The 25,627-nt window shown below is 44.7% G+C and overlaps 1 protein-coding gene across 13 annotated transcripts in view; it reads right to left on the bottom strand.

Annotated features, from left to right (window-relative positions):
* The window catches only part of B3GNTL1 (UDP-GlcNAc:betaGal beta-1,3-N-acetylglucosaminyltransferase like 1), a 131,732-nt gene that overhangs the window by 80,089 nt on the left and 26,016 nt on the right, over positions 1 to 25,627 (bottom strand). For 12 of the 13 annotated variants that reach the window (XR_011246830.1, XR_011246827.1, XR_011246828.1 and 9 more), the window contains one exon: positions 7,054 to 7,119. Coding sequence is in view for 6 of the 13 variants with exons in the window: in XM_069541856.1 (XP_069397957.1) it covers positions 7,054 to 7,119 (66 nt within the window). In the remaining 7 variants the exon portion in view is untranslated. Of the gene's footprint in view, positions 1 to 7,053; positions 7,120 to 15,264; positions 15,368 to 25,627 lie in introns of all 13 variants that reach the window. The other variant, XM_069541862.1, reaches the window with a different exon arrangement.

Below are 25,627 nucleotides of genomic sequence, written 5' to 3'. Positions count from 1 at the left end.
CTCATCGCCTCTGCCTCTCGAATCTCCCAGGCACTGGACCAGGTCTATCTTCAGCAGGGCTCTTGTAGCCTTCCCTTCTCGACTCACCCCACCCCCCAAATACCAAGAGATGGGTGCCTGGCCTGCAACACGCCCCCTCCCCAGGCTCCATCAGGGCCAGCCGTGGACACAGAGGCCCCCAAGCCCACCTGCAAACCGATCCCCAGGCACTGCAGGCCAGAAGGCTCCCCAGCCAGTCTCTTGCACTGTGAGGCAGAGCTGGACCATGGAGTCTGGCCACCAGACTCCGTCCTATGTGACTAAGTGAAGCCCCCATCTGCACTCACTTCTTCCAGCCTCTGCTGGGTACACAGATGGTGCCCACTGTGTGTGAGGTGCAGTGAGGACTGAGCCAAAGTGAGGACTGAGCCAAAGTGAGGACTGAGCCAAAGTGAGGCGGCGCCTACTGGGCTTTAGGTGCTGACAGCAGACCCACCCACCTCCCAGCCTCGTGTAGCATGAGCTCCTTGTCAGCCCCTTCAAACAGCTGTGCCCTCTCTGCAGCGCCGGCGCCGTTCCCGGGCACACACTCAGCCAACCAAGTCAGCGCCTCTCTGTGGAGGCACGGTAGCCACCCCCACAGGGCGGGATGAGGCTGCACCATTCCCAGGCACACACTCAGCCAACCAAGTCAGCGCCTCTCTGTGGAGGCACGGTAGCCACCCCCACAGGGCGGGATGAGGCTGCACCATCCCCAGGCACACCCTCAGCCTGACCAAGTCAGCGCCTCTCTGTGGAGGCACGGTAGCCACCCCCACAGGGCGGGATGAGGCTGCACTGAGCAGAGGGGAGATGACGGCCCTGGTGTCACCTGAAGATGGAGACTGATCCACAGTGCCTACCTCCCGCCTCATGTTCCCACCAGGCAGGGTGGGCAAAGGCCAGGTCACCAAGGACTCCTCCTGAGCCCCCTGGAGACTCACATCCAGGATGTAGGGAGGTCCTGCCACCGCCCTGTCCCACGACCACAGGGAAGGACCCGCCCAGGAGTGCTGGAAAAGCTCTGGGTCGCCATGAACCTCTGCAGGGTGCTCCCTGCCTCCTTCCCACCTCCATCCTCAGTGCCTCCATATTCCTGAGAATACAGAGCTTCCCACCTCTGCCCATCACAGGTGACCCCTCAGGGAGGGGCCCGGACCAAACACAGCAGCTTCCCTGAGCCCACCCAACTCCTGTCCCAGAGTGGATCTCCGCTCCAAAATGCTCCACAGGTGGGTGGGGAAACGCCCGACACGCCATCTCAGAAGCTCTGCAGAGAATGTGCAGCTGCACGATTTATGGGCGTGGCCACCCTCATAATCAAATGGCTTTCTTGTAAATGGCCTTAAAGTAATGACCAAGGACAAACATATACTTAGCATTCATTTCATTCTTTCCAAACAAACTATATGATATAATCAACAAAACCACCAACTGGCAACTGCAAATCAAGATTTTTGTAGGTCATGACTTTTATAAAACCCGGCCCCACAGCAACAACCCTTGAGCTGGTTTTGTCTAGTGCAGCAGGGCTGCTCTGAATCCCTGGTCTCGCTGCAGACCTGTGATGTGGGGCAGGAGGAGGCACAGCTGCTCCACTGCCGGGAGCAAAGCTTCTCCTTTGTTGGATCAGAGTATCCAGTGCACTTAACACAAGCTTAGCGAGAAAAGCCCTAACCTCAAACCTTATAAAAGGACAAGACAATGTGTTTCAATTAAGATTAAGACAAACTGGAAGATTAAGATAAGCTTTACTGTATTGCAGGCGGTAAAGACTCAGCCTGCAACGCGGGAGACCTGGGTTCAATCCCTGGGTTGGGAAGATCCCCTGGAGAAGGGAAAGGCTACCCACTCCGGTATTCTGGCCTGGAGAATTCCATGGACTGTATAGTCCATGGGGTCGCAAAGAGCTGGACACGACTGAGTGACTTTCACTTCACAACATAAACTGACATGGTCTATATTTTCCCCAAATTCTTTATATATCCCTAGATTTCAAGGTCTTTGAACTTACATGTTGTGGTTCAGTTGCTCAGTTGTGTCCAACTCTTTGCGACCCCATAGCCTGCAGCATGCTAGGATTCCTTGTCCTTCACCATCTCCTGGACCTTGCTCAAATTCATGTCCATTGAGTCGGTGATCTCATCCAGCCATCTCATCCTCTGTTGCCCCCTTCTCCTCCTGCCTTCATCCTTTCCAGCATCAGGGTCTTTTCCAATGAGTCAGCTCTTTGCATCAGGTGGCCAAAGTATTGGAGCTTCAGCTTCAGTATCAGTCCCTCCAATGAATATTCAGTGTTGATTTCCTTTACAATGAAATGGTTTGATCTCTTTGCAGTCTAAGGGACTCTCAAGAGTCTTTTCCAACACCACAATTTGAAAGCATCAATTCTTCGATGCTTAGCCTTCTTTACGGCCCAACTTTCACATCAATACATGACTACTGGAAAGACCACAGCTTTGACTATGCAGACCTCTGTTGGCAGTGATGTCTCTGCTTTTTAATATTCTGTCTAGGTTTGTCATAGCTTTTCTTCCAAGGAATAAGCATCTTTTAACTTCATGGTTGCAGTCACTGCAGTGATTTTGGAGCCTGGGAAAATAAAATCTGTCACTGTTTCTACTTCTTGTCTATCTATTTACCACGAAGTGATGCGACCAGATGCCATGATCTTCATTTTTTGAATGTTGAGTTTTAAGCCAGCTTTTTCACTCTCTTCTTTCACTCTCATCAAGAGACTTTTTAGTTCCTCTTTGCTTTCTGTCATTAGAGTGGTATCACTGCATATCTGAGGTTGTTGATATTTTTCCCAGCAATCTTGATTTTGGCTTGTGATTCATTCAGCCCAGCATTTCACATGGTGTACTCTGCATATAAGTTAAATAAGTAGGGTGACAGTATACAGCCTTGATGTACTCCTTTCCCAATTCTGAACCAGTCCATTGTTCCATGTCTGGTTCTAACTGTTGCTTCTTGACCTGTATACAGGTTTCTCAGGAGGCAGGTAAGGTGGTCTGGTATTCTCATCTCTAAGAATTTTCCACAGTTTGTTGTGATGCACACAGTCAAAGGCTTTAGTGTAGTCAATGATGCAAAAGTAGATGTTTTCTGGAATTTCCTTGCTTTTTCTATTATCCAATGGATGTTGGCAATTTCGATCTTTGGTTCCTCTGTCTTTTCTAAACCCAGCTTGTACCTCTGGAAGTTCTCAGTTCACAAATTGTTTAAGACTAGCTTGAGGGATTTTGAGCATTACCTTGCTAGCATGTGAAATGAGCACAAATATACAGTAGTTGGAACTTCTCTGGCATTCCCTTTCTTTGGGATTGGAATGAAAACTGACCTTTTCCAGTGAGAACCGCCAAAAGTAACTTCACATGTGAGCCAATCACAAAAAAGTGGGGGGAACAATATATCTAAACGTATCTCACTCTCTACAATGTCAACACTGGTTACAAAATTCTTCACACAAAATTTCTTTCAATGCAAAAGATGTTGTCCATGTTTGGAAACTGTGTGCCATATCCAGTTATGTGAAAATCACCTCTGGTGTCTCCAGCCTGGACACGTTCTCAGACTTAGGCCCGACAGCTGAGGGAGAGGCCCCACCCATGAGGACGGACCTGCGATGCCAAGGGCGATGCACCCAGGATGCAGGATGTAGGGCTAGGAGGCGACCCTGATCATGTGAGGCAGCTGGACACAGGACACCGGCAACACCAGGCCCATCACGCCACTGGAGCAAGGGTCCATGGGTCAGTGATAACCTGGGCTCATGCGCACACAGGCCCTACCAACGACCACTTTCGGGTTCCTGAGGTGCAATCAGAGAGCGCAGGCTCAGTGCCTGGCCGAGCCCTCACGTGGGTTCCCTGGAATGTGACTGGGGGTGCATGTAAGAGAAGGGCCAGGTGAGTGGAATCCAACACCACATCACATTCTGAAAAAAAGGCAGAGGTTGGGCCATCCTGGAGGCTTGCAGGATGGGGGTGCTGGTCCCCACACACCCCTGCAGAACCACTTGTCTCGCTCACACACTGCATCAGCAAGTCAGCACTAGGGACCCTCTCTGCTGTCTTCACTTTGTTCCGTGGTCTGGATGCTGGACATTCCCTCACTGGCCACCCCGTTGAGGACATCTGTGGCACTTGGTGAGCAAGACGTTCAGGTCCAGAGGTCTGGGCACCACATCTCCCTCTCTGAGGTGAGGGTCCACAGAGAGAGAGGCACAGGACTGGGCAGGTCTCCCTGGTCCTCTTGGGGTCCTGTTTACCCCTGACCTTGTTGAGAGTGGAGTCTGGAGAAATATAGGCCTGCTGTCTGGCTCTCAGGCTACAGAGCCCTGGAGGAAGTTGGTGGTGGTCAACAAGGAGACCAGCAGCCCCAACAGGGCTGTCATAGCACAAGCCCCAGAACCCTGTGACACAGAGCTGTGGGCCAGTCAACGTGATGTGGCTGGGGCACATGGTCACACTGCCCACCAGCAGCTGGGCACTCTCAGACCACACTGAAGCATGAGGTCAAGTGGCCCTACAGCTATGCAGACGACAGTGGAGGTCCCAGGTCACCCACCTGTGGCTCCGACCTCTTCCTCAGCTGCACCCACAGCCTCATGGGGCTCCCCTAGGACCCATGGATAGAGCAGGTCTGCAGGCAAGCTAGTGTCATACGCTGGCACAACCCACAGAGGGACTGGTACTGCAGCCTGGTCTCATTCAGACAGCTCCAAGGCTCCGGAAGCCTGGGATGTCCACCTGTGGGAATGGGGGAGGTGGCTAGGGCAAGGACACATACAAACCCACAGGCCCTGGTCAGCATGCAGGGGAGTTTTCTGGGAAGAGCAGACCTCTGAGACACTGCAGATGGACCTGGGAGCACTGGGAGCAGCTTCTGGTAGGCAGTGCTGGCTGCTGAGCCAGAGTAGAGGATGCGGGTTCCTTTCCAAAGGCGGCTCTAGCTACCACCACCCCTGACCTCCTGGTCACAGAACAGACTCTGGGCCATGAGGAACCGGCCCAAGGATTCCAGCAGCCGTAGTGAGTCAGCGACACCAGCCCCCAGGCCACACACTGGTTCCCTTGATGCTACCTTGGCCAAAGGGCCATTTGTCAATAAAGGAGCAGCTGGGCATTTTCGAGCCTCTCTCAAGTCCAGCCTTCTGGAAACGTTCAGCCTGAGAAGCAGTGGCGTAGACTCTCAAGACATAGCTGACAACCATTTTTATCTTCTTACAGGCATATTTCAAGGACCTGTTTATATTAACAATGTTTAAATGTAAGCAATATAAGTGTAACCACAATTTAGGGAATAAGAATCCTCAACATCAAACTTAAGGTTGTGAAAATCACCTATTCCATGAAAAGACAACAAAAGCTCTCAGGAGGAGTGTGCAGGTGTGTTCACAGGACAGCCAAGTCCTAGAGCCTAGTCACGTGTGTGGGGCTAGGCCGTCGGACACAGCAGGAGGGGTACATTTCTTTGTTGCTGTTGTTGTTCAATCACTCACTGGTGTCTGACTCTTTGCAAACTAATGGACTGCAGCGTGCCAGGCTTCCCTGTCCTTCACCATCTCCTGGACCTTATTCAAACTCATGTACATCGAGTCGGTGATGCCATCCAACCATCTCATCCTCTGTTGTCCCCTTCTCCTACTGCCTTCAATCCTTCCCAGCATCAGGATTTTTTTCAGTGAGTCACTTCTTTGCATCAGGTGGCCAAAGTATTGGAGCTTCAGCTTCAGCATCAGTCCTTCCAATGAATATTTAAGGTTGATTTCCTTTAGGATTGACTGGTTTGATTTCCTTGCAGTCCAAGGGACTCTCAAGAGTCTTCTCCAACACCACAGTTCAAAAGCATCAATTCTTTGGTGCTCAGCCTTCTTTATGGCCCAACTCTCACTATATGACTACTGGAAAAACCATAGCTTTGACTATACAGATCTTTGTTTCTTAGAAGGAGAAAATCAGCAGATTGAATTCAGAGCTCCAAAATTAGGGGCTATTGGAAGAAAAAGAATTCATCTTGGATGAAGAAACATCCTTCAAACTCCTTGAGAAACCATCTGAAGGAAGTATGTTTTTGAACCTTTGTCGTAACTCAGTACATGTTTCATGGGGTGCATGCTTTGAGCCCTGAGCCCTGAGCCAGGAACCGGCTCTCTCCTTCATGAAGGCCAAGTGGCAATAGTCAGTCAAATATAGCACCTGGAGCCCGTGAGAAATGCATAGTCTCGGGCCTCACAGACAACCGGGGTCAGATCTCAGGGGCTTGTGCACTCACGACCTGGAGACACTGTGGGTGGACACAGCACAGGGAGACAGAGGTGAGCAAAACCCAGGGGCCGTTCCTCGGCAGCCAGGCACACGCACCCAAGACAGTCTGGACCTTCTCCTTCCCACCTTCAAAACCAGGGATTCAAAGATGTTTGTATTAAAACTTCAGCACAGATATCTGAGCAGTGAGTCCTGTGGTCAGACACCCTGGACCCTGAACCTCAAGGGGGCGAGTGACCCATGGGCCTGAGATGTCCTTCCAAGTTTAAGTGGGTGGGAGATGCTCCCCTACACGGGGCTCCTGTGGGGGGACGTGAGCCTCCCTGGCCTGGAGGACGGGTCCTGGCGAGCCTCACTCATGGGAGCCATTGAGGAAGCCATTCTAAAGATGAGAGCGTAGTCTGAGGTTATGCAGATAATAAGTTTTTTTAAACTGATACACCCTACAGCTCTCAATCTGCTTTCATGTCCAAGGCACACAGCTTCAAAAATGCTGACAGAAATAAACCAAGCCAAAAAATAAATTTAAAACCCCTCTGGACCCATTTGAAAGTAACAAGTGCTACTCAAAACAAGAAGCACATTTTTCTTGAAAGGAAAACACCTGTGAGCGTGTGGACACACCAGGCACACATCTTTCTCCAAGAGGGCAGTCTGGCTACAAACTGACTCTCTCAGTCCTAAGGAAGAATCCTAATCTAAAAACACTATAACGGCATTTCTACCAAAATTTGTAGAGACATGCATAAACATCCATACTCACACTTTCCGGGTGTCGCAAAGCGGCTTCGTGTTGCAGCCTCACTCTCTGAGGCATCATCACGTCGTCCTGCAGGAGGGAACACACTTGAAACTCCAGGAAGCAACTCTGACAAACAAGCAAGAAGACAGACAGCCCGACAGCAAAGCAGCAAAAACCACTACAATATTGTAAAGTAATTAGCCTCCAATTAAAATAAATAAAAAAGAAAAAAAAAAGAATTGTGCAAGTGGGGAAGGAAGTTTAAAAGGGAGGGGATATATGCATGCCTATGGCTGATTCATGTTGATATATGGCAGAAACCCACACAATACTGTAAATTATCCTTCAATTAAAAATAAATAAATTAAAAAAAAAAGAAACTCCAGGAAGCAACTGTGACAAACAAGCAAGAAGACAGACAGCCTGACGGCAAAGCAGGCAGGAGACCAGAACAGGCAGTGCAGACAGTGCCCAGTGACCCACGACCCCATCAAGCATCCGGGAAACTCAGCTGCCCAGGATGCAGTGGAGCACGAGTGAGAAGCTGGACAATTCCAGTAAGAACCACACAGCAGGCAGGAATGAGGGTCTGAGGAAGACAGTGGGGCACGTCCAGCAAGATGGAGACTCTGATCCCCGAGAGCCAGTAACTTAATTTACTCAATGGGCAGAAAAAGGCTTACATATACACACCAGAGAGGTGTAGAGAAATGTTCACCACAGTGTTGTTCAAAATGGGGAACAGCTTGATGTTCACACAGACCAGCAAAGGTAAGCAAATCGTGTGCATCTCTATAGTCAAATACCATTGCGGTCTGAGAGTGAAAGACAGCTACACACACATAAGTGAATTTCACAGCTACAATGCCGAGGGAAAGAGGCGAGACAATAGAATATATATAGTATTATTCCATTTATTTAAAATCAAAAATCAAGCAAAATTAACGTGATTATTTAAGATACACACATACATATAATATGAACTACCATAAAGAAAGCAAGACAATTAGAATCCCAAAGTCAAAATAGTGGTGACTTTGTAGAGAGGGGATCAGGGTATAACTCTTAAGTATTAGCAATGCAGTTACTTGCTGGGAGGTAAATACACGTGTATTTACTTCCTAATTAATCTTTAAAGTGTACATGTATGTTCTGTGTATTTTTCTATAGGTATGTTTCATCTCACAATTTTAAAACTGCCTTAAAATTGATAAAAATTCAAATATGGTATCAATATGCCCAATAGAAGAGCTAAAAATAATGTCATTGGGAGGATATTTATCTTTAAACTGAGCAATGAGATAAACGGAAAGATTTGTATTTGTGTCTCTCATTTCTTCAACATAGCCTCATGAGCTAATGTGCTAATCAAATGAACTGCAGATGAAGTAAGCTGAGAGGAAGCTTGTGGCTAATGTGAGGAGGAGGGAAAGGAGGTGATGAAAGGGGAGGAGGGAGGGAAGGGGGAGGGGAGGGAGAGGGGAGGGAGGGGAGGGAAAGGGAGGGAGGGGAGGGAAAGGGAGGGAGGGGAGGGAAAGGGAGGGAAGGGGGAGGGAAAGGGAGGGAAGGGGGAGGAAAAGGGAGGGAGAGGGGGAGGGGAGGGAGGGGAGGGGGAGGGGAGGGAGGGGAGGGGGAGGGGATTGGCAGGGCAGGGGCCCCTCCATGCACAGTGGCGCCCTCAGCAGGCAGGAAGAGAAACGCAGGGAGGAAGCTGTCAGAACAGGAGTGGAGGAGCTGTCTATTCCAGGCGGGAATCCTTCCCTGGCTCCCATCAGGACCATGCTTGTGGGCATGTGCGTGGTCAACCACAGCTGGGAATCTTAAAAAGGAAAACCAGGGGGGCTTCCCTGGCTGCTCAGACAGTAAAAAGGAAAACAAGGAAAACTGAAGTGGCGGTTGGGGTAGGGGTTGGGGGGTGGGGAGAGCAATGTGAGGAGAATAAAAAGAAGTTATGCTAGAGCTCAGCCTATTTCTCTCCCAGAAAGGGTACAGCAAAGCAGCAGAGCAGAGACAAACGCGGGAAATTTCCCTGAAAGGGGAGGTCTATTGATTAAATTCCTGAAAAGTGACCCCGTGTCAGGTGGCCTCATGCTGAATCCTAGAAATTCTGAGGGTTTCCTAAACCAGCCCCCACTCCTGGTGACAAGTGGGAAGGTGCACGGGTCAGCATAGGACTAGGCGAGTGTTTCAAAGTGAAAGTGGGGAGGGTTGAGGAAGCCACAGACAGGGTCAGGGTCAGCGCTGGCCTCTGCCCACAGCATGACCTCCCCTGGGACCTTAGCACCACACACGCAAGCCCCACTTCCTCCAAACTCAGGTGAGAACCCCGGGAACAGCACCACAAGCCTCTGGCCTCTAGTTCCCATACACACTCAATGACACCAAGACAGCCACTGCAATGGGGATGGTGTGTGAACCAGCTCAGCTGGTGTATTTGGCTGGACCTCAAAAATATTTGCCGAGTAAATGAAGTGTCTGTTCAGGGCGGAATTGTATTTTCAATTCACCTCACCATTTACACAACACTCTTTTTTTGTGTGTGTGCTATTTATCACCATCTTCTACAGTTGGAGGCAGAGCAGCTAGTATTACCCCCATTTTTTGCCAAGGAAACCAAGGTTTGGAATCTCTACAGAACCCATTCAAGATCTCATAGCAATTACACGTCAGGATTAAAATTTGAATGCAGGTCCAGTTGTACAGCTCAAGGATTTACACAAAAAGCAAAATTGCCCCAAAAGTCTTAGCTCTCAAGAACATTCTAATACAGTCTTCTATCACCTCTGCTGCTAGGTGTCTGAATAAAGTGAACATCTGCAAGTACAAGGAGCATACAGGAGACATTTAACACACCCCTGACCCTAAGCTGAGAAGCTCAAAGATGAACAAAATGAGTAAACATTCAAGTCAAAAAGTGATAGCGTAACAGGGTAACAGACTGTCTCAGCTGCACAGTGACTGCAGATTACAGATAAGCTCCTTGCTCTCCCAAGACCATTTTGAAAGAGGAAAAGCTTGCTGAAAGATGGGAGCATGAAAAGGTCTTTATTATACATGAAAAGTGATGTGATACTTTAATAACAAGCCCAGATGTGTTTCTGCCGTGATCCCACTGCCTTTCATTGATGTCCATCCCAGGGAGGGGGCCTGCTCTGGTCAAGATCACTGTGCTCACAGCTGGTACCCAATACCAGGAGCTGGTTTTAATAAAAGTCAGCTGGTATCTGCAATGCAAACAGGAGGGGGCCTACAGGATGGATATAAAAGGTCATCAAGCATGAACTACAAAAACCCAGAGTCTGCATGTCCTGATCCCAAGGTGTATCTGGAAACAGATTTTCCCTACCACAGGAGGGAAGGGTTCAAAACCTCCAGATTTATTTGCTGAAAGTGTGCAAGATTCCACGATGATTACCAGGTAAGAAATATTCTTGGCAGCCAAGGGGAAAGAATTTTAATGTATTATAAAAATAACACTAATTCAAGATGAAACACTGTTCCCTTTCTGACCATAAGAATGTTGGGTAGAGAAAAACTAATCTGGTCAAAGAATTTGAGTTAAAAGAAACCTGCATCTTTGAGTTCAGTAGCTTGTGAATAGAGGGTGGTCCTGAGGGAGCAAGGCTGTGGACCCCCAGGGATGACCAACTCCCAGGATGGGTGAGGGGCAGGAGGAACCACTTGCAGATGAAGGAAATAGCAGCCTACAGTCAAGGAGATCTGTGAAGAAAGCAAGGTCGATGTTAAGTCTCCCTATGCTTGACTTTTGGACAAGATTTGAAGACACAGGTAGCAATTCCCTGGTCACACCTCAACCTCAGGATGCACATTTCACACAGAGGACCCTGAAGGACAGGGGAGAGAGCAGAGGAAGCCCCATCTGCACGCCGAGAGCCGATTTCCAAAGCACAGCATCAGGGACTCACGCACGTGACTCACCTACATTTTCCTGAAGCCTGAGACACTGAGGGGAAGCGAGTCTGCTTGAGAGAAGCTGTCTTCTGTGATTTGCTACTTAGCCTGAGTAACTAAGTCATGGCAGGGCAGGACCCCCACAGAGGTCACAACGCCTCCACATCCAGTTGCAGAAATGACAGGCTAATGGCACACAAACAGTTCCCAAAGATACTGAAAGAGTCTTAAACAGAGAGTTAACAAGGTAGCTCACTACCTTGAGCCCAAATCTCTGAGAATCATCAGCTGAGAGAGGAAGCAAGCCACCTCTGCCCGCAAGTCCTCACTGATCTATGAGAAAGAGCTAAACTCTGAGCCATGGTTCTGGTAACCCTGCGAGGCTGCAGGGAATGGAGATCAGAGTCAGCGGTCTGCTCAAGACTGGGAGTCGGGGCGGGGCCAGCTTTCAACCCACAACAGTTCTGAGCTCAGGCTAAGGCAGGTTACTTCCTCAAAAGGTGAATGGGATATGAAGCCTAAAAGCCCAGAAGCCTCAAAACAGGGTAACAAGGGTCCCAGGATGGTGGTTCTCCCAAGCACCTGGAAGAAGCAGAGGAAAATCTCTGAGGGAAAAAACTTTCATCCATGGCCTCAAATTAACACCACAGAGAAGTATTCAAATACAATGGCCAATACACAAAGACAACTGGACATGTAAGTAAAAACACACAAAAGAACAGATAATAAAAGACTTCCCAAGGCAACCATTAAGAAAATAATTTAAAAAGAGTTAAAAATCAATAATTTATTACAAATAGTACACTAGAAAATATCTTGGAGAAGGCGATGGCACCCTACTCCAGTACTCTTGCCTAGAAAATCCCATGGATGGAGGAGCCTGGTAGGCTGCAGTCCATGGGGTCACTAAGAGTCGGACACGACCGAAAGACTTCCCTTTCACTTTTCACTTTCATGCATTGGAGAAGGAAATGGCAACCCACTCCAGTGTTCTTGCCTGGAGAGTCCCAGGGACGGGGGAGCCTGGCGGGCTGCCGTTTATGGGGTCGCACAGAGTTGGACACGACTGAAGTGACTTAGCAGAAAATATCTATTTCATTTTTTTTTAAAGGGAAGCAGTAAATAAAGAACAGAGGAACAAAAATAATATGAGTCATAGAAAATAGAAAAGAAAATAAATAGCAAAATGGCAGACATAAATCCAATTGTAAAAAACTTAAATTATGTGAATAAATTCAAAACTCTAATCAAAGGTAAAAGTTGTCAAACTGCAATAAAACACACATACACACACACACAAAAACAAAAACAAGTTCTACCTATAAGCTATTTACAAGAGACAAAAATTCAGGTTCAAAGACACAAATAGATTAAAGTAAAAGAATGGAAAAAGATACAGCAAGCAAACTATAACCATAAGAGAGACGTAGTTTTACTAACACGAATCAGAACAGACTTTAAAACAAAGAACATTAAAAGAAACTAAGAGAGACATTAAACATTGACAGAATGGTCAATCCATCAGAAAGATATAACAATTATAAATAGGCATGTATATAACAACAGTGGAACAAAAAGAAACAAAAATGAATGGTATTGAAGAGAAAAATAGACAATTCAACAATAAGAGTTGGAGACTTCAATAAGCCACCATCAAGAATGGACAGAATAGACTCAAATGACTTCTACCATATGTAAAATAGATAGCCAAGGGGAATTTGCTGTATGGCTCAGGAAACTCAAACAGGGGCTCTGTATCGACCTAGAGGGGTGGGATGGGGAGGGAGATGAGAGGGAGGTTTGAAAGGGAGGGGATATATGTATACCTATGTCTGATTCATGTTTGACAGAAAACAAAATTCTGTAAAGCAATTATCCTTCAATAAAAAATAAATATATTTTAAAAAGAATGGACAGAATAACTTGACAAAATAGTGCAGCTACAGATGATATGAGCACCACCAACCAACAACATCAACCAGCTGACTTCTGTCTATGGACACCCACCCAATAACATCAACTTGCTGACATCTACCTATGGAACTCCCACCCAATAACAACAGACTGTATGCTGCTGCTCCTAAGTCACTTCAGTTGTGTCCGACTCTGTGCAACCCCATAGATGGCAGCCCACCAGGCTCCGCAGTTCCTGGGGTTCTCCAGGCAAGAACACTGGAGTGGGTTGCCATTTCCTTCTCCAATGCATAAAAGTGAAACATGAAAGGGAAGTCGCTCAGTCACGTCCGACTCTTAGTGACCCCATGGACTGCAGCCCACCAGGCTCCTCCATCCATGGGATTTTCCAGGCAAGAGTACTGGAGTAGGGTGCCATTGCCTTCTCCAAACAGACTGTATACTACACCACAAAAAAGGGATTGTAAAATTTTAAAGATCAGATCCCCTGGAGAAGGGATAGGATACCCACTCCAGTATTCTTGGGCTTCCCTGGTGGCTGAGTTGGTAAAGAATCCGCCTGCAATAAGGGAGACCCTGGAGGAGGGCATGGCAACCCACTCCAGAATTCTTGCCTGGAGAATCCCATGGACAGAGGAGCCTGGTGGGCTGCAGTCCATAGGGTTGCAAAGAGTCAGAAATGACTGAGCGACTAGCCACAGCACACAAAAGCATATAAAGGGTGTTCTCTGACCACATAAAATTATTAGAATTCAAAAATAGGATTTGGGGAAATCTACCACCAATATATGGACATAAACAATGTACTTCTAAATAGGCAATGGGTTAAAGAAGAAATCACAAAGGAAATCAGAAACTACTCTGAGGTATTTGAATGAAAATGAAAACAGGACACAATACAAAACAGATACAGCAATTCTTGGAGAAAATTTTATAGCTGTTAATGCCTAAAGTAACAAAGAAAGATCTTAGGAACCAACCATACACACACACACACACACACACACAAAGCAAACTCAACCAAAAGTAAGCAGAAGGAAGACAAAGATTATGGCAGGAATCAATGAAGCAGGAAAAAAAAAAGAAAAAGAAAAACAGATAATCAATTAAAACAATGGTTGGTCTTTTGAAAACATCAATAAATGTATCAAACGTTTAGCTAGACTGGAGATGAACAAGCTTTTTCTGTAAAGGGTCAGATAGTAAATATTTTAGCTTTTCTGCCACATATGGGTTCTGTCAATATTCTTTTTTGTTGTTGTCTTGTTTTTACAACACTTTAAAAATATAAAGACCATTTTTAGCTCAGAGGCTATACAAAAACAGGCTGCCAGTGGGTTTGGCCTATGAGCTGCTGTCTGTAGACTCCTGAGCTAGACAGACCAAGGAAAACAAAAGACACAAATACCTGATTCAGGAGTGAAAAAATAAGACAGCAGCTCTGACTTCACAAAAGTTAAAAGGACTATGAGAGAGTACTATAAGTAACTACATGCCAACAATTTAGACAATTTAAATGAAATGAACAAATTTCTGGAAAGACATGAATTACTAAAACCGACTGAAGAAATATAGAATCTGAATAGATCTATATAAGAAGTGAAAAAAAAAAAAAAGAACTAGTAATTTGAAAAACTCAGATGGTGAATTCCATAAACATTCAAAGAATAAAGAACATCCCACCTTTACAAAGTCTCCCAGAAAAATGAAGAGGAAGCATTACTTCCCAGCTCATTCTCTGAGGCTCATATTACTTGATACTGAAGAAAATAACATCACAAGAAAAGTACAGAACAATATCCCACATGGATACAGATTAAAAAGTCCTTGACAAAATATCAGCAACATATAAAAAGGATTATACACTATAATCAGGTGGGATTTATCCCAGAAATGCAAGGTTGCTTTAATATCTGAGAGCCAATTAATGTCACAGATCATATTGAAAGAAAAAAAAGAAGAATCACTACATGATGATCTCAGTAAGTACATAGAGGCATTTCATAAAATCTAATGGTTATTCATGGACTTCCCTGATAGCTCAGCTGGTAAAGAATCTGCAACTCAGGAGACATCGGTTCGATTCCTGGGTCAGGAAGATCAGCTGGAGAAGGGATAGGCTACCCATTCCAGTATTCTTGGGCTTCCCTGGTGGCTCAGCTGGTAAAGAATCCGCCCGCAGTGCGGGAGACCTGGGTTTGATCCCTGGGTTGGGAAGATCCCCTGGAGAAGGGAGCTACCCACTGCAGTATTCTGGCCTGGACTCCAGTATTCTGGCCTGGAGAATTCCACGGGGTCCCAGAGAGTCGGGCATTACTTAGTGACTTCCACTTTCACTTTTCATTCATGATAAAAATTCTTGACAAAGTAGGAAGAAAGGAACTTTCTCAACCCAATAAAACTCACCTACAAAACCCCTGCAGCCACATTTTAATGGTGAGTGATGGAATGCTTTCCCCGAGGCTGGAAACAGGGACGATATCTGCTCTTGTGACTTCTGTATTGAGGTCTGGTCAGTGCAATCAGGCAAGAAAGAGATATAAAAGGCATCCAGATTGGAAAGAGAAAAATTGCCTCCATTTGCAGACAATAAGATTTTATATTTAGAAAACCCTAAGAGATCAAAAACTACTAGATCTAAAAACTACTAGAATTAACAGACAAGTACAGCAAGGTCACATAATATAAGATCAAGATACAAAAATCAATATTATTTCTATATATTGGCATTGAACAATCTGAAATAAAATTAAGAAAATAATACATTCACAATAGCATCACAAGGATAAAATATTGAAGTATAAATTTAACAAAGGAAGTATAAGATTTGTATGGTAAAAATTACAAAACACTGCTGAAAGAAATTAAAGACCTAAATAAACAAACCAGACATCTCATGTTTATGGATTTGAAGACTCAATTCCTCAGCAAAGCAATTCTCCCCAAATTGACCTATAGACTCAATCTAATTGAAATCTAAATCTCAACTTGCTTCTTTTGTAAAAATGACAAGATGACCCTAAAATTCATTTGGAAATATAAAAGATCCAGAATGGAAAAAATGTTGAAAAAGGAAGAAATATTATAGATGGAGGGCTTACAGTTTCTGACTTTTTAAAAAATTGGAATATAATTGCTTTACCACAATTGTGTTAGCTTCTGCACATTTTCTGACTTTGAAACTCACTACTGGGAAGCTACAGTGGTGGCCTAAAGATAAACATAGCAATCAGTAAAGCATAACTGAGAATAGAGAAATACCTTGGCAATTATGGTTGATTCAAGGCAGTTCAACAGGAATAAAACAGTCTTTTCAACAAACTGCTAGGACAAGTGGATCACCACAGGGAAAAGGTAAATAAGACCCTACCCACACACAAAAATTAACTCAAAATAGACCACAGACTTGAATGTAAGAGCTAAAACTAAAAAAACTCTTCAGAAAAAAACTTAGGAATAAATGTTAGTTATTTTGAATTAAGCAAAGAATTCTTAGATATGACAACAAAAGCACAAATAATGAAAAAGAACTGACAAACTGGGCTTCTTCAAAAGTTAAAAATTTTGTGTTTTAATTTAGGTCCATCCTAAAGGAGATCAATCCTGGGTGTTCACTGGAAGGACTGATGTTGAAGCTGAAACTCCAATACTTTGGCCACCTGATGTGAAGGGCTGACTCATTTGAAAAGACCCTGATGCTGGGAAAGATTGAAGGTGGGAGAAGGGGACGACAGAGGATGAGATGGTTGGATGGCATCACCGACTCAATGGACATGAGTTTGGGTGAACTCCGGGAGTTGGTGATGGACAGGGAGGCCTGGTGTGCTGCGGTCTGTGGGGTTGCAAAGAGTCAGATATGACTGAGCAACTGAATTGAACTGAACTGAACTGAATTTAGGTATAAATTCATCAAGAAAGTAAAAAGACTACCATAGAATGGGAGAAAATCTTTGCAAATTCTATATCCAGCACTAAGGAGTATCACCCTAAAGACACGACTTCCTTCCTGACATTTAATCTTTTAGTCTGCTGCAGAGGCGGGTGTTACTGCATTTCGCTGAAGGAGAGATCCTGAATGGAAGTCCGGTGAGTGACGACCACCGAGGGACGATGACCACAGTGGGATGGAGCTCACAGTGCCAGGAGAGCAGTTAAAGTGGAAGGAAACAGAAATGACACTTTTCTGAAGCATTTCCACCCAATCCCAGTACACTTTTTCTGTCTCAGGGTATCCTATATTTCTTTGGCATTTGGAAGAGAATTTATTAAGGCTATATATGAAAAAAAACTACGGTAAACAACACATTATACTTAACAGTGAAACATTTCAGCTCTCTCTTTGAAGCTCTCTCTGTGAAGGGAGACAAGAATGCCTATTATCATGATTTCTATTTAACAATTCACTGGAGACTTGAGTCAAAAAAAAGAAATAAAAGATACAAGGCTTGGGATTTCCCTGGTGGTCCAGTGAGTAAGACTCTGAGCTCCCAATGCAGGGGGCCCAGGTTTGATCCCTGATCAAGGAATTAGATCTCACATGCCACAACTAAGAGTTTAGGTGCTACAAGTAAAGATCCTGCGTGCCACAACTAAGACGCAGCACAGCCAAGTAAATAAGTATTAAAAATAAAAGTTACAAGGCTTAGTAGAAAGAGGAAAAATGACTGCTTACATAAACAACCCAAAATAATCAACAGAGAAATATTAGAATTAAAAATGAATTTAATAAGGTTTCTGGATATAAGATCAATAAGTAATTTCTTTATAATGATGCCTCTTACAGTAGTATCAAGAAAGGTCAAATAACTCTCATATATTGTTGGTTAGAATGTAAAGTGGTATAGTCACTTTGGAAAACATTATCGCAGTTCCTCAAAATGTTAAACATAGAGTTACCATATGACCCAACAATTCCACTCCAGGAAGAACTGAAAACACCTAGCCACACAAAAACTTGTACAGGAATGTTTATAGCAGCATTATTTATAACAGTCAAAAAGTGGAAACAACCCAAATGTTCATCAACTAGCAAACAGATAAAGTGTATATTCACACAAAGGACTGCTATGCACCAATTAAAAGAAATGTAGTACATTTCTATGCTATAACATGACGAGCCTTGAAAACATCACGCCAAGTGAAAGACGCCATTCACAGAGACCACATAATGTAGATTCCATTTATATGACATGTCCAGAACAGGCAAATCCATAGAGACAGAAAGGCTAGTGGCTGCCCACAGATGGGAGCTGGGGGAATGAGGGGTGATTACTAATAGGTACGGGGTTTAATTTTGTGGTGATGGAAAAAGTCTAAAATTAGATTGTGGTGACAGTTGCACAACACTGTGAATATACCAAAAACCGTTGGATTGTACACTTTAAATGGGTGGATTTTATGTGAACTGCATCTCAAGAGAGCTGATAAAAATGTGTTTTTTTAAATCAAATATCAAGGAATTAATTTAACAAAGGACTGTAAGCCCTCTGTATGAAAACTACTCGTGGCTATTGAGATAAATTAAACAAGATCTAAAAAAATCAACAAACATATAGTCATTGTTAGGAAGACTATTGTAAAGAAGCTGTTCTCACCTAATTGATCTACTGATTCAATATAATCCAATCAAAAGCCTCAAAGCGGATTTTGTGAAAATGAACAAAATTACTCTAACATCTATCCAAAAAATGCAAAAAGATTTTTTAAAAAATAGCCCTAACTACTACATAGATGAACAAGAGAGCATATAGCATGAAATTAGATGTTCAATAAAGCTACACTGTGGTATCAGCGGACAAAAGGACAGACTGACAACCCAACGAGACAGAACACAGGCCAGAAACAGGCCACACTCACATTCACGCTGGGCTAAAGTCAGCTCACAGAGCTGCAAGGAAGGATACGAATCAGCCAGGATATCTGTTCATTAGAGGGAGTGCAAACTGACCGGCCAACATGGGAACCTGGCAGCATCCAGCAAAACTGAGCACAGGCACCGAGGACATCCAGTTCCATCCCCTACGTGTGCATTTGTATGTGTGACAAGAGATAAGCACAAGGATTTCTTGGCAGCAGTACTCAAACACCCCAATGTCCAAACAGCAGAATGGATAAACTGGACATATTCATATCATGGAATATTACATAGCAATGAAAAGGAGTGGCTTCCGTTCCACAAAATAATGTGAACTAGTCTCCAAAATGTAATGTTGTGTGAGACAAGGCAGGCACAGAACACACGAGGAATCACATAAAGGTCAAAATGACTAACTTAGGGTGTTAGTATCCCAGCTGACTTGTGGAGAAGAGGAGGGGAATTACTGACGAGGAACAGGGGGGCATGTGTGACACCGGCCGTGTTCCACTCCCAGGCTGGGCCACGGGCTGCCCTGGAGTGTTCACTCCCTCAAGACTCAGCAGACTGGGCACTTATGATCTGTGCTGTGTTTACATGTTAAACAGAAATAAGCAAAGTCAATTTCAAGTGGGGTTTACATCAAAATAGAAGAGGTTAAAAAAAAAAAAAAAAAGCATCTGGACCATTAAAGAATAACTTCAGGGCCTTCAAGTAAGAGAAAACAACTCATGAAGAAGACAAAAGGCACTGACCATAAAGGAAAAGATCACTAAATCAAACTCCTTAAAGAATTCTATTCATCAATAGACAGCTTTCAGAGAGTGAAAAGACAAGCCACAGAGTGGGAGAAGCCAGACATGGAAGATTATACATGATTCCACTTATAAAATCTTCCAAAACAGGCAGGGCAATATTTAGCTTTGGGGAGGATGAAGAAGGTAACTGTGAAAGGGCAAGAAAGGTGCTACTGAGGTGGTTATTTTCTGTGCTAGTTCAGAAATATTTGCCACATGATAATTTACTGAGCTGTATATTTGCGGTTTATGCTCCTCTCTATGTGTGGTTTTTTTTTTTTTCCCCATGATGTACATGATGAAACAAAGAAAAATCTGAACACGACAAGGACTGTCACCAGAACCATTCCTACTTGACATTGCATGGGGGTGTCCCAGCCAGGACAGTGGGCCAAGAACAAAGAAGAAAAACACGTGGACCAGAGAGAGAGGCAGAGTCTTTACTCACAGATACCATGGTCACTAAACAGTGAGTTCTTAATCGAAAAAAACCAAAGGCAAAACAAAACCAACTAAAACAAATAAGGTAATCTATTAATAGTATGTTTATAGCAATAAAACTGGAAGATGAACCATTTTTGTTAGCACCAAAACACATTTGGGAAGTATTTTGTTAAATTTATCGAAAACTACAAAATATTTCTGAGAGAAACTCAAGAAGGCCCAAATAAATCGGCAGATATACCATGTTTATAGATTACAAGATTCAATATTAAGATTCCCAAACAGAACTATATATTCAATGCAATTTCAATAAAAAAATCCAAGCAGACGAGACAAGCTGATTCTAAAATTTTGCAGAAATCCCAAAAGAGCTAAAGAGATTTGAAACAATTTTGAAAAGGAAGAACAAAGTTGGAGGATTTACAATACCTGATTTTTTTTTTTCAATAAAATGACACTGTAGCTTTATCACTATAGTTGCTACAGGGTTGAAAGAGACGCATGTACCCCAATATTCATTGCAGCACTTTTTACAATTGCTAGGACATGGAAGCAACCTAGACTCCGCTGTCCTTGGGATTCTCCAGCATGATCACTAAGTGCCCAAATAAATGTTCAACATATTTGGTCATCAGGGAAATGCAAGCTAAAACAATGAAACAGAAACACATGTACACTACAAGGGCTCAAATTTAAAATGCAGACAATTCCAAGTATTGGAAGAACACGAAACTACTGGAAGTCTCACAGACTGCTGGTGGGAGTGTAAAATGATTCAGTCTCTTTGTAAGATAGTTTTGAAGTTCCACACAAAGTTACATGTACATGTATTGTATCATCTAGCAATCTATCTCTAGATATTTATCCATGAGAAATGAGCACATATGTTCATGATAAGACCTGTACACAAACTTTCATAGCATCTTTAGTCATAAGAGCCAAATACAGGAAGCCACCTAAATGTCCATCAATGGATGACTATATAGATACACAATTTGTGGTTAATCCATGCATTAGGATATACTAGTCAACAATAAAAAGACTGAAGTATTGGTATAAGAAACAATATTGATAAATCTCAAAAACATATGCTGAGCCAATAAAGGCCAACCACAAGAGTACATATTGTATGATTCCATTTACATGAAGTTCTAGAACAGGAGAAAAAACCTAATGTACTGAAAGAACAGATAATATAATTAGATCACTAACCTAAAGAAATCACATTTGCGGTTGCTTCAAGGCATGGGAGAATGACTGCAAAGAGGCATGAGGAAACTTTTTATGGCAATGGAAACATTCTAAATTTGACTAAGTTGGCTTTTACATGTGTGCATACATTTGTCAAACTCATGGAATGTACACTTAAATGAGTGTACTTTATTATATGTAAGTACTATTCCAGTAATACTGATTCTTAAGGTAAGTGAGTGAAAGTCGCTCAGTCATGTCCAACTCTTTGTGACCCCATGGACTATACAGTCCACGGCATTCTCTAGGCCAGAATATTAGAGTGGGTAGCCTTTCCTTTCTGCAGGGGATGTTCCCAACCCAGGGATCTGAACCTGGGTCTCCCGCATTGCAGGCCAATTCTTTACCAGCTGAGCCACAGGGGAAGCCCTTTTAAAGTATAATGTCTCTAACAAAGTACACTCAGCGTGGGGCTTCCGGTGCAAGATGGTGGAGTAGAAGGATGAGCCCTCCCCTCCTGAGACAGCGCGGAGACTGCGGCTATCCAGTGCACAACCATGGGCAGGAGGCTGCTGGAGCCCACCGAAAAGGACACTCAGTGTTTAGGGGACAACGAACCTGAGTTCATTCCATGACGCTTTTTAAAAATATTATAATTCTGGGCTTATTGCACAAGCTCCACAGCAGGAATCCCAGAAATGCTCAGTATTATATATTACACAGTATCATCATCCTCTGAACATACTATTTTCACCATTCTAAGTTCCCTTCTAGTCTCTATCTATATGCATATATAATTTTTCAACAGCTATAATTATAGCATAAGAAAAACACAAAAATAACTTAGAATCAAACATGCAATTTTACTACATACACAAAAATTCAAGTTGTGCCTTTTCCTCTGCTGACAGCGCTCCCAACAGAACCCAAAACCTGAGTGCTGCCAATGCCCCTGCCCCCGCTTCTTGCTCTGTCCTGGGTGGGTAGAGGAAGGAATTCCCTTTAATTGGGAGAAAAGACAAGAATCCTCTCCGACCAGCAGGAGATTGGCAGGAAGGCGGGCAGAGGGAGTCTGGAGGCGGAGGGCACGCCTGGCACTGTCCGTGGTCCTGGTCCGCCCAGAGCACACGCATGCAGAGCAGAGCGCGCCATCTCTGGGGTGGAATCCATACCATCTTTCCTTACAACTCTGCCACTTCTCCGCAAGTCCACCCTGGGGGTAGGCTCTGCAGGGCAGGAGCTTGGAATTTAGTGCCCACTGGGCCCAGGACACTACCGCAGGAGGCAGAGAGGCCTCTGCTTTCACAGTGCCCACAGTTTGGTAAGACAGTGAGGGACAGTGAAACTGGCAGTAAGGGCCAGACACAGCAGTGGACAAGATGACCACTCAGACCTCAGGAGCCCAGTGGATGAAGAGCCTGGGGCAGCATGGTCCAGCACTGACCGTGATGGGAACAGAAACACGCATGCCGCCTGGGCTGGGTACAGAAGAGCCACTGCGGAGCTCCTTAAAACCAAGTCTGCTGAGCAGACCTGGAGCCTGAGCCCCTGCAGCAACAGGCCCCAAATCTGCGTTTCTAACAGGCTCTCTCCCTGGCCACCGGGTTTTGGAACCAGCGCTGGGGAGGAGCAGCCCAACAAATACCCAGGTCACTTCCCTTCCCCAAGCCTTAAAATGAAAACACTCTGCACAAATAAAAAATATCTCAAAAGCTCACTAGCGTCTGAAGCATCTTCTCTTTTAAAACACCAAGTTCGTTGGCACTTGGCAAGAACTATAGCTTTCCAAGCACAACAGGTTATGATACCGACAAAACAAGAACATGCAGGGCGCCGAGCGGCTGACGTTGAGGAAGTGTGGGTAGCAAGGGTGCCAAGATTCCTCAGGTCTTTCTTCAACTCTTTTCTGTCTTTCCTCTGTTCAAGAAAAACCCTTCTGAACAGGAGTGTTAAGAATAAGGACTGTCTCTTCTTTCAAAGAAGAGAAGTAGAAGACTCTACACACATGGATCTTCACCAATTTGCAGCTGCCACCAAATAAGGGCTCACCCCTTCCTCCCCCCTCAATAAACCAAGGGCCCAATCCACTTCCCAGCGGTGCTGCTTGAGCTTCCTGGGAAACAGCCATCACTAAAGCACACGGCCCTGCTCCTGAGCTAACTAATACCCTTCAGGCCTTGGGTCCACACAAGTCCATAATTTTTCTCTAAGGAAAGAAGAGGCAAGGGGGAGCAGAAAGGAAAGTGAGTGGTGTGTTTAGATGTTTAAAATTGAGCTGAACTTCAGTGGTTTTCAAATCAAAGTATAACTTTAAAACATGGCAGAAGTATCTTTGACGTGAAAACCACTAAAGTTCAGCTCAATTATAAACATATTTACATGAAAACACACAACCTCCTCTGCACCAGCAGCTTTAAGCCAGGGGAGAGGACTCAGGGACAGCGAGATACCAAGAGACAGTAGCTGGAGGGTCCCCAGCATCTCATGCTCTGGCTCTTCCCGGCCTGGTTGCCTCTCTCCTGGGGCTTCCAAGCAACATGTCTTCCGCTTCGGGTTGAGGGGCAGCAACCCTTACCTGTGGAGCTGAAATTCCCAGGTGGCATACCTGGGAAAGCAGCAGCCTCCACCTGTTCCAGACCTGAACGCACATTTCTCAGCTGTTTTCTAAAGTTGTAGCAGATTCTCTCTAGCTGATAACAATATTCTTTTCTGAATGATCCCGTACTAAAATTGAAGTCAAACAGAAAAATCAGGTGGTCACAGGGAACTATATTCAATATTCTGTGATAAACCATAATGGAAAAGAATATGAAAAAGAATATATACATATAAATATACAGTTACTTTGCTGTATAGTAGAAATTAATACGACATTGTAAATCAACTATACTTCAGTAAATTTTTTTAAAAAGTAAGGTGGCATGTGTTGTGGAGACAGGAGAAACAAACTTCCTCACTCTGTTGGGAACATCTGCATTTAGTAAGTTACTGGCAAGGGTGCCATTCTAAATATAGTGAAAATAACATTATTCAGTAGCCCTGTGGTAACCACCATGCCCTGTGGTCAAAAGCTTTGCTCTCAAGAAACCTCAGAGTAAAGTGCGTGGCCTTGTGTTCCACTCCCAGGAGGTACGTGGCGGGAGGCACTCAGTCCTCTCTCTTCTGCGTCCACATTCCTCCCCCTCTCCACAAGCACAGGGAAGAACTGGGGAAACAGAAATACAAACCACTAATATCTACACCGGCCAATATTTCCACTTACCAGAAGTTTGGAAAAAATGTTTAACGGCAAAAGAGGCTGAAATCACTTTTCCAGTCACCTGTAAATCAGTTATTTAAAAGACCTCTCTTCCCCCAACCAGATTCTGTAAGCCAGTTCCTTCTCTGATCCTATAAATTAAAAAAGCCAGACTGCGGTGGGCATGGCACAAGGAGGACTCAGCCTGGCCCAGGGCCCCCCGTCCCACATCTCCTTTTAGACCCAAAGGTGAACGGGGTGGGGGAAGGGTGGCACAGAGCCGAGAACGTGAGGGTCCAGGACAGTCTCTCCAGGAACTCAATGGCCAGCCCAGAGTGCAACAAAAGGCCACAACTGCACAGGAACTCGCGGGGAGAGTAGCTAGCAGCCCCAGGACCGACCACAAGCTCCAGGAGCCTGCAGAGCCGTAGATGCCCTGGGGAGGGCCGTTGTGCCCAGGCACACCAGGAGGGTCTGCAGAGCTGCTGGGAGGATTAGGGACACCAAACGATTAAGCTTCTCTTCACCCGTGAGGCTGGGAGAGAGCTGGGTTTTGAACTGGCCAGAAACATAGGACACCCGAGGACAGATCTCTCCCAGACCCAGCAGAGACTACTCACCCACGGACAGAAGGGCTCAATCCCAGGAGTGGAGGCCGCACACCTCCTGGCTCACCTGCTGCCACGGTCCCTGGGCCATGCGGTCTGGCCTCCAATGGAGCAGAGAGCCATAAACAACCACTAATGAACCTAAGAGGACCCAGGACACAAAACAAAGTAGCAGTCCTCTAGAGTTGCTGGAGGAAAAAACAAAAAAGAAGAGCTCTCAAAGGTGCCCTAGGACGTGGAGGAATGGAAAGCATACATCTAACTTCTAACAGCAAAGGCGAAGACAAAAAGGGTGGTCACAGCTCACAACTGAATAAATGAACTGGAGGGTCAAACTGTAAAATGCAAAGTTATAGAGAAACAGAAATCAAGAGGGAAATGAGCAAATGATAAGACCCAGCATTCAAACACCAGAAGCCAAAGGAAGAAACAAGGCACAAGGAAGGAATTAACAGCCAATACAGAAAATTTCATTTCATCTGAAAAAAACCTTGAGTCTGCATTTTAAAAGAGCTCACCACATTCCAGAAATGATTCCTGACACACAGAGAAAAATTCTCAAATTCCAAGAAGATGGAAAAAAATCGTATAACTCTTCGGTAACAACCATATTTTAAAAACCAACAAATTCCAACTG

Source organism: Ovis canadensis, chromosome 11 (assembly GCF_042477335.2).
Source record: "Ovis canadensis isolate MfBH-ARS-UI-01 breed Bighorn chromosome 11, ARS-UI_OviCan_v2, whole genome shotgun sequence".
Taxonomy (NCBI): Eukaryota; Metazoa; Chordata; class Mammalia; order Artiodactyla; family Bovidae; genus Ovis; species Ovis canadensis.
Note: the sequence above shows the minus strand (reverse complement) of the source record. Positions and strands in the feature narration are given on the sequence as shown.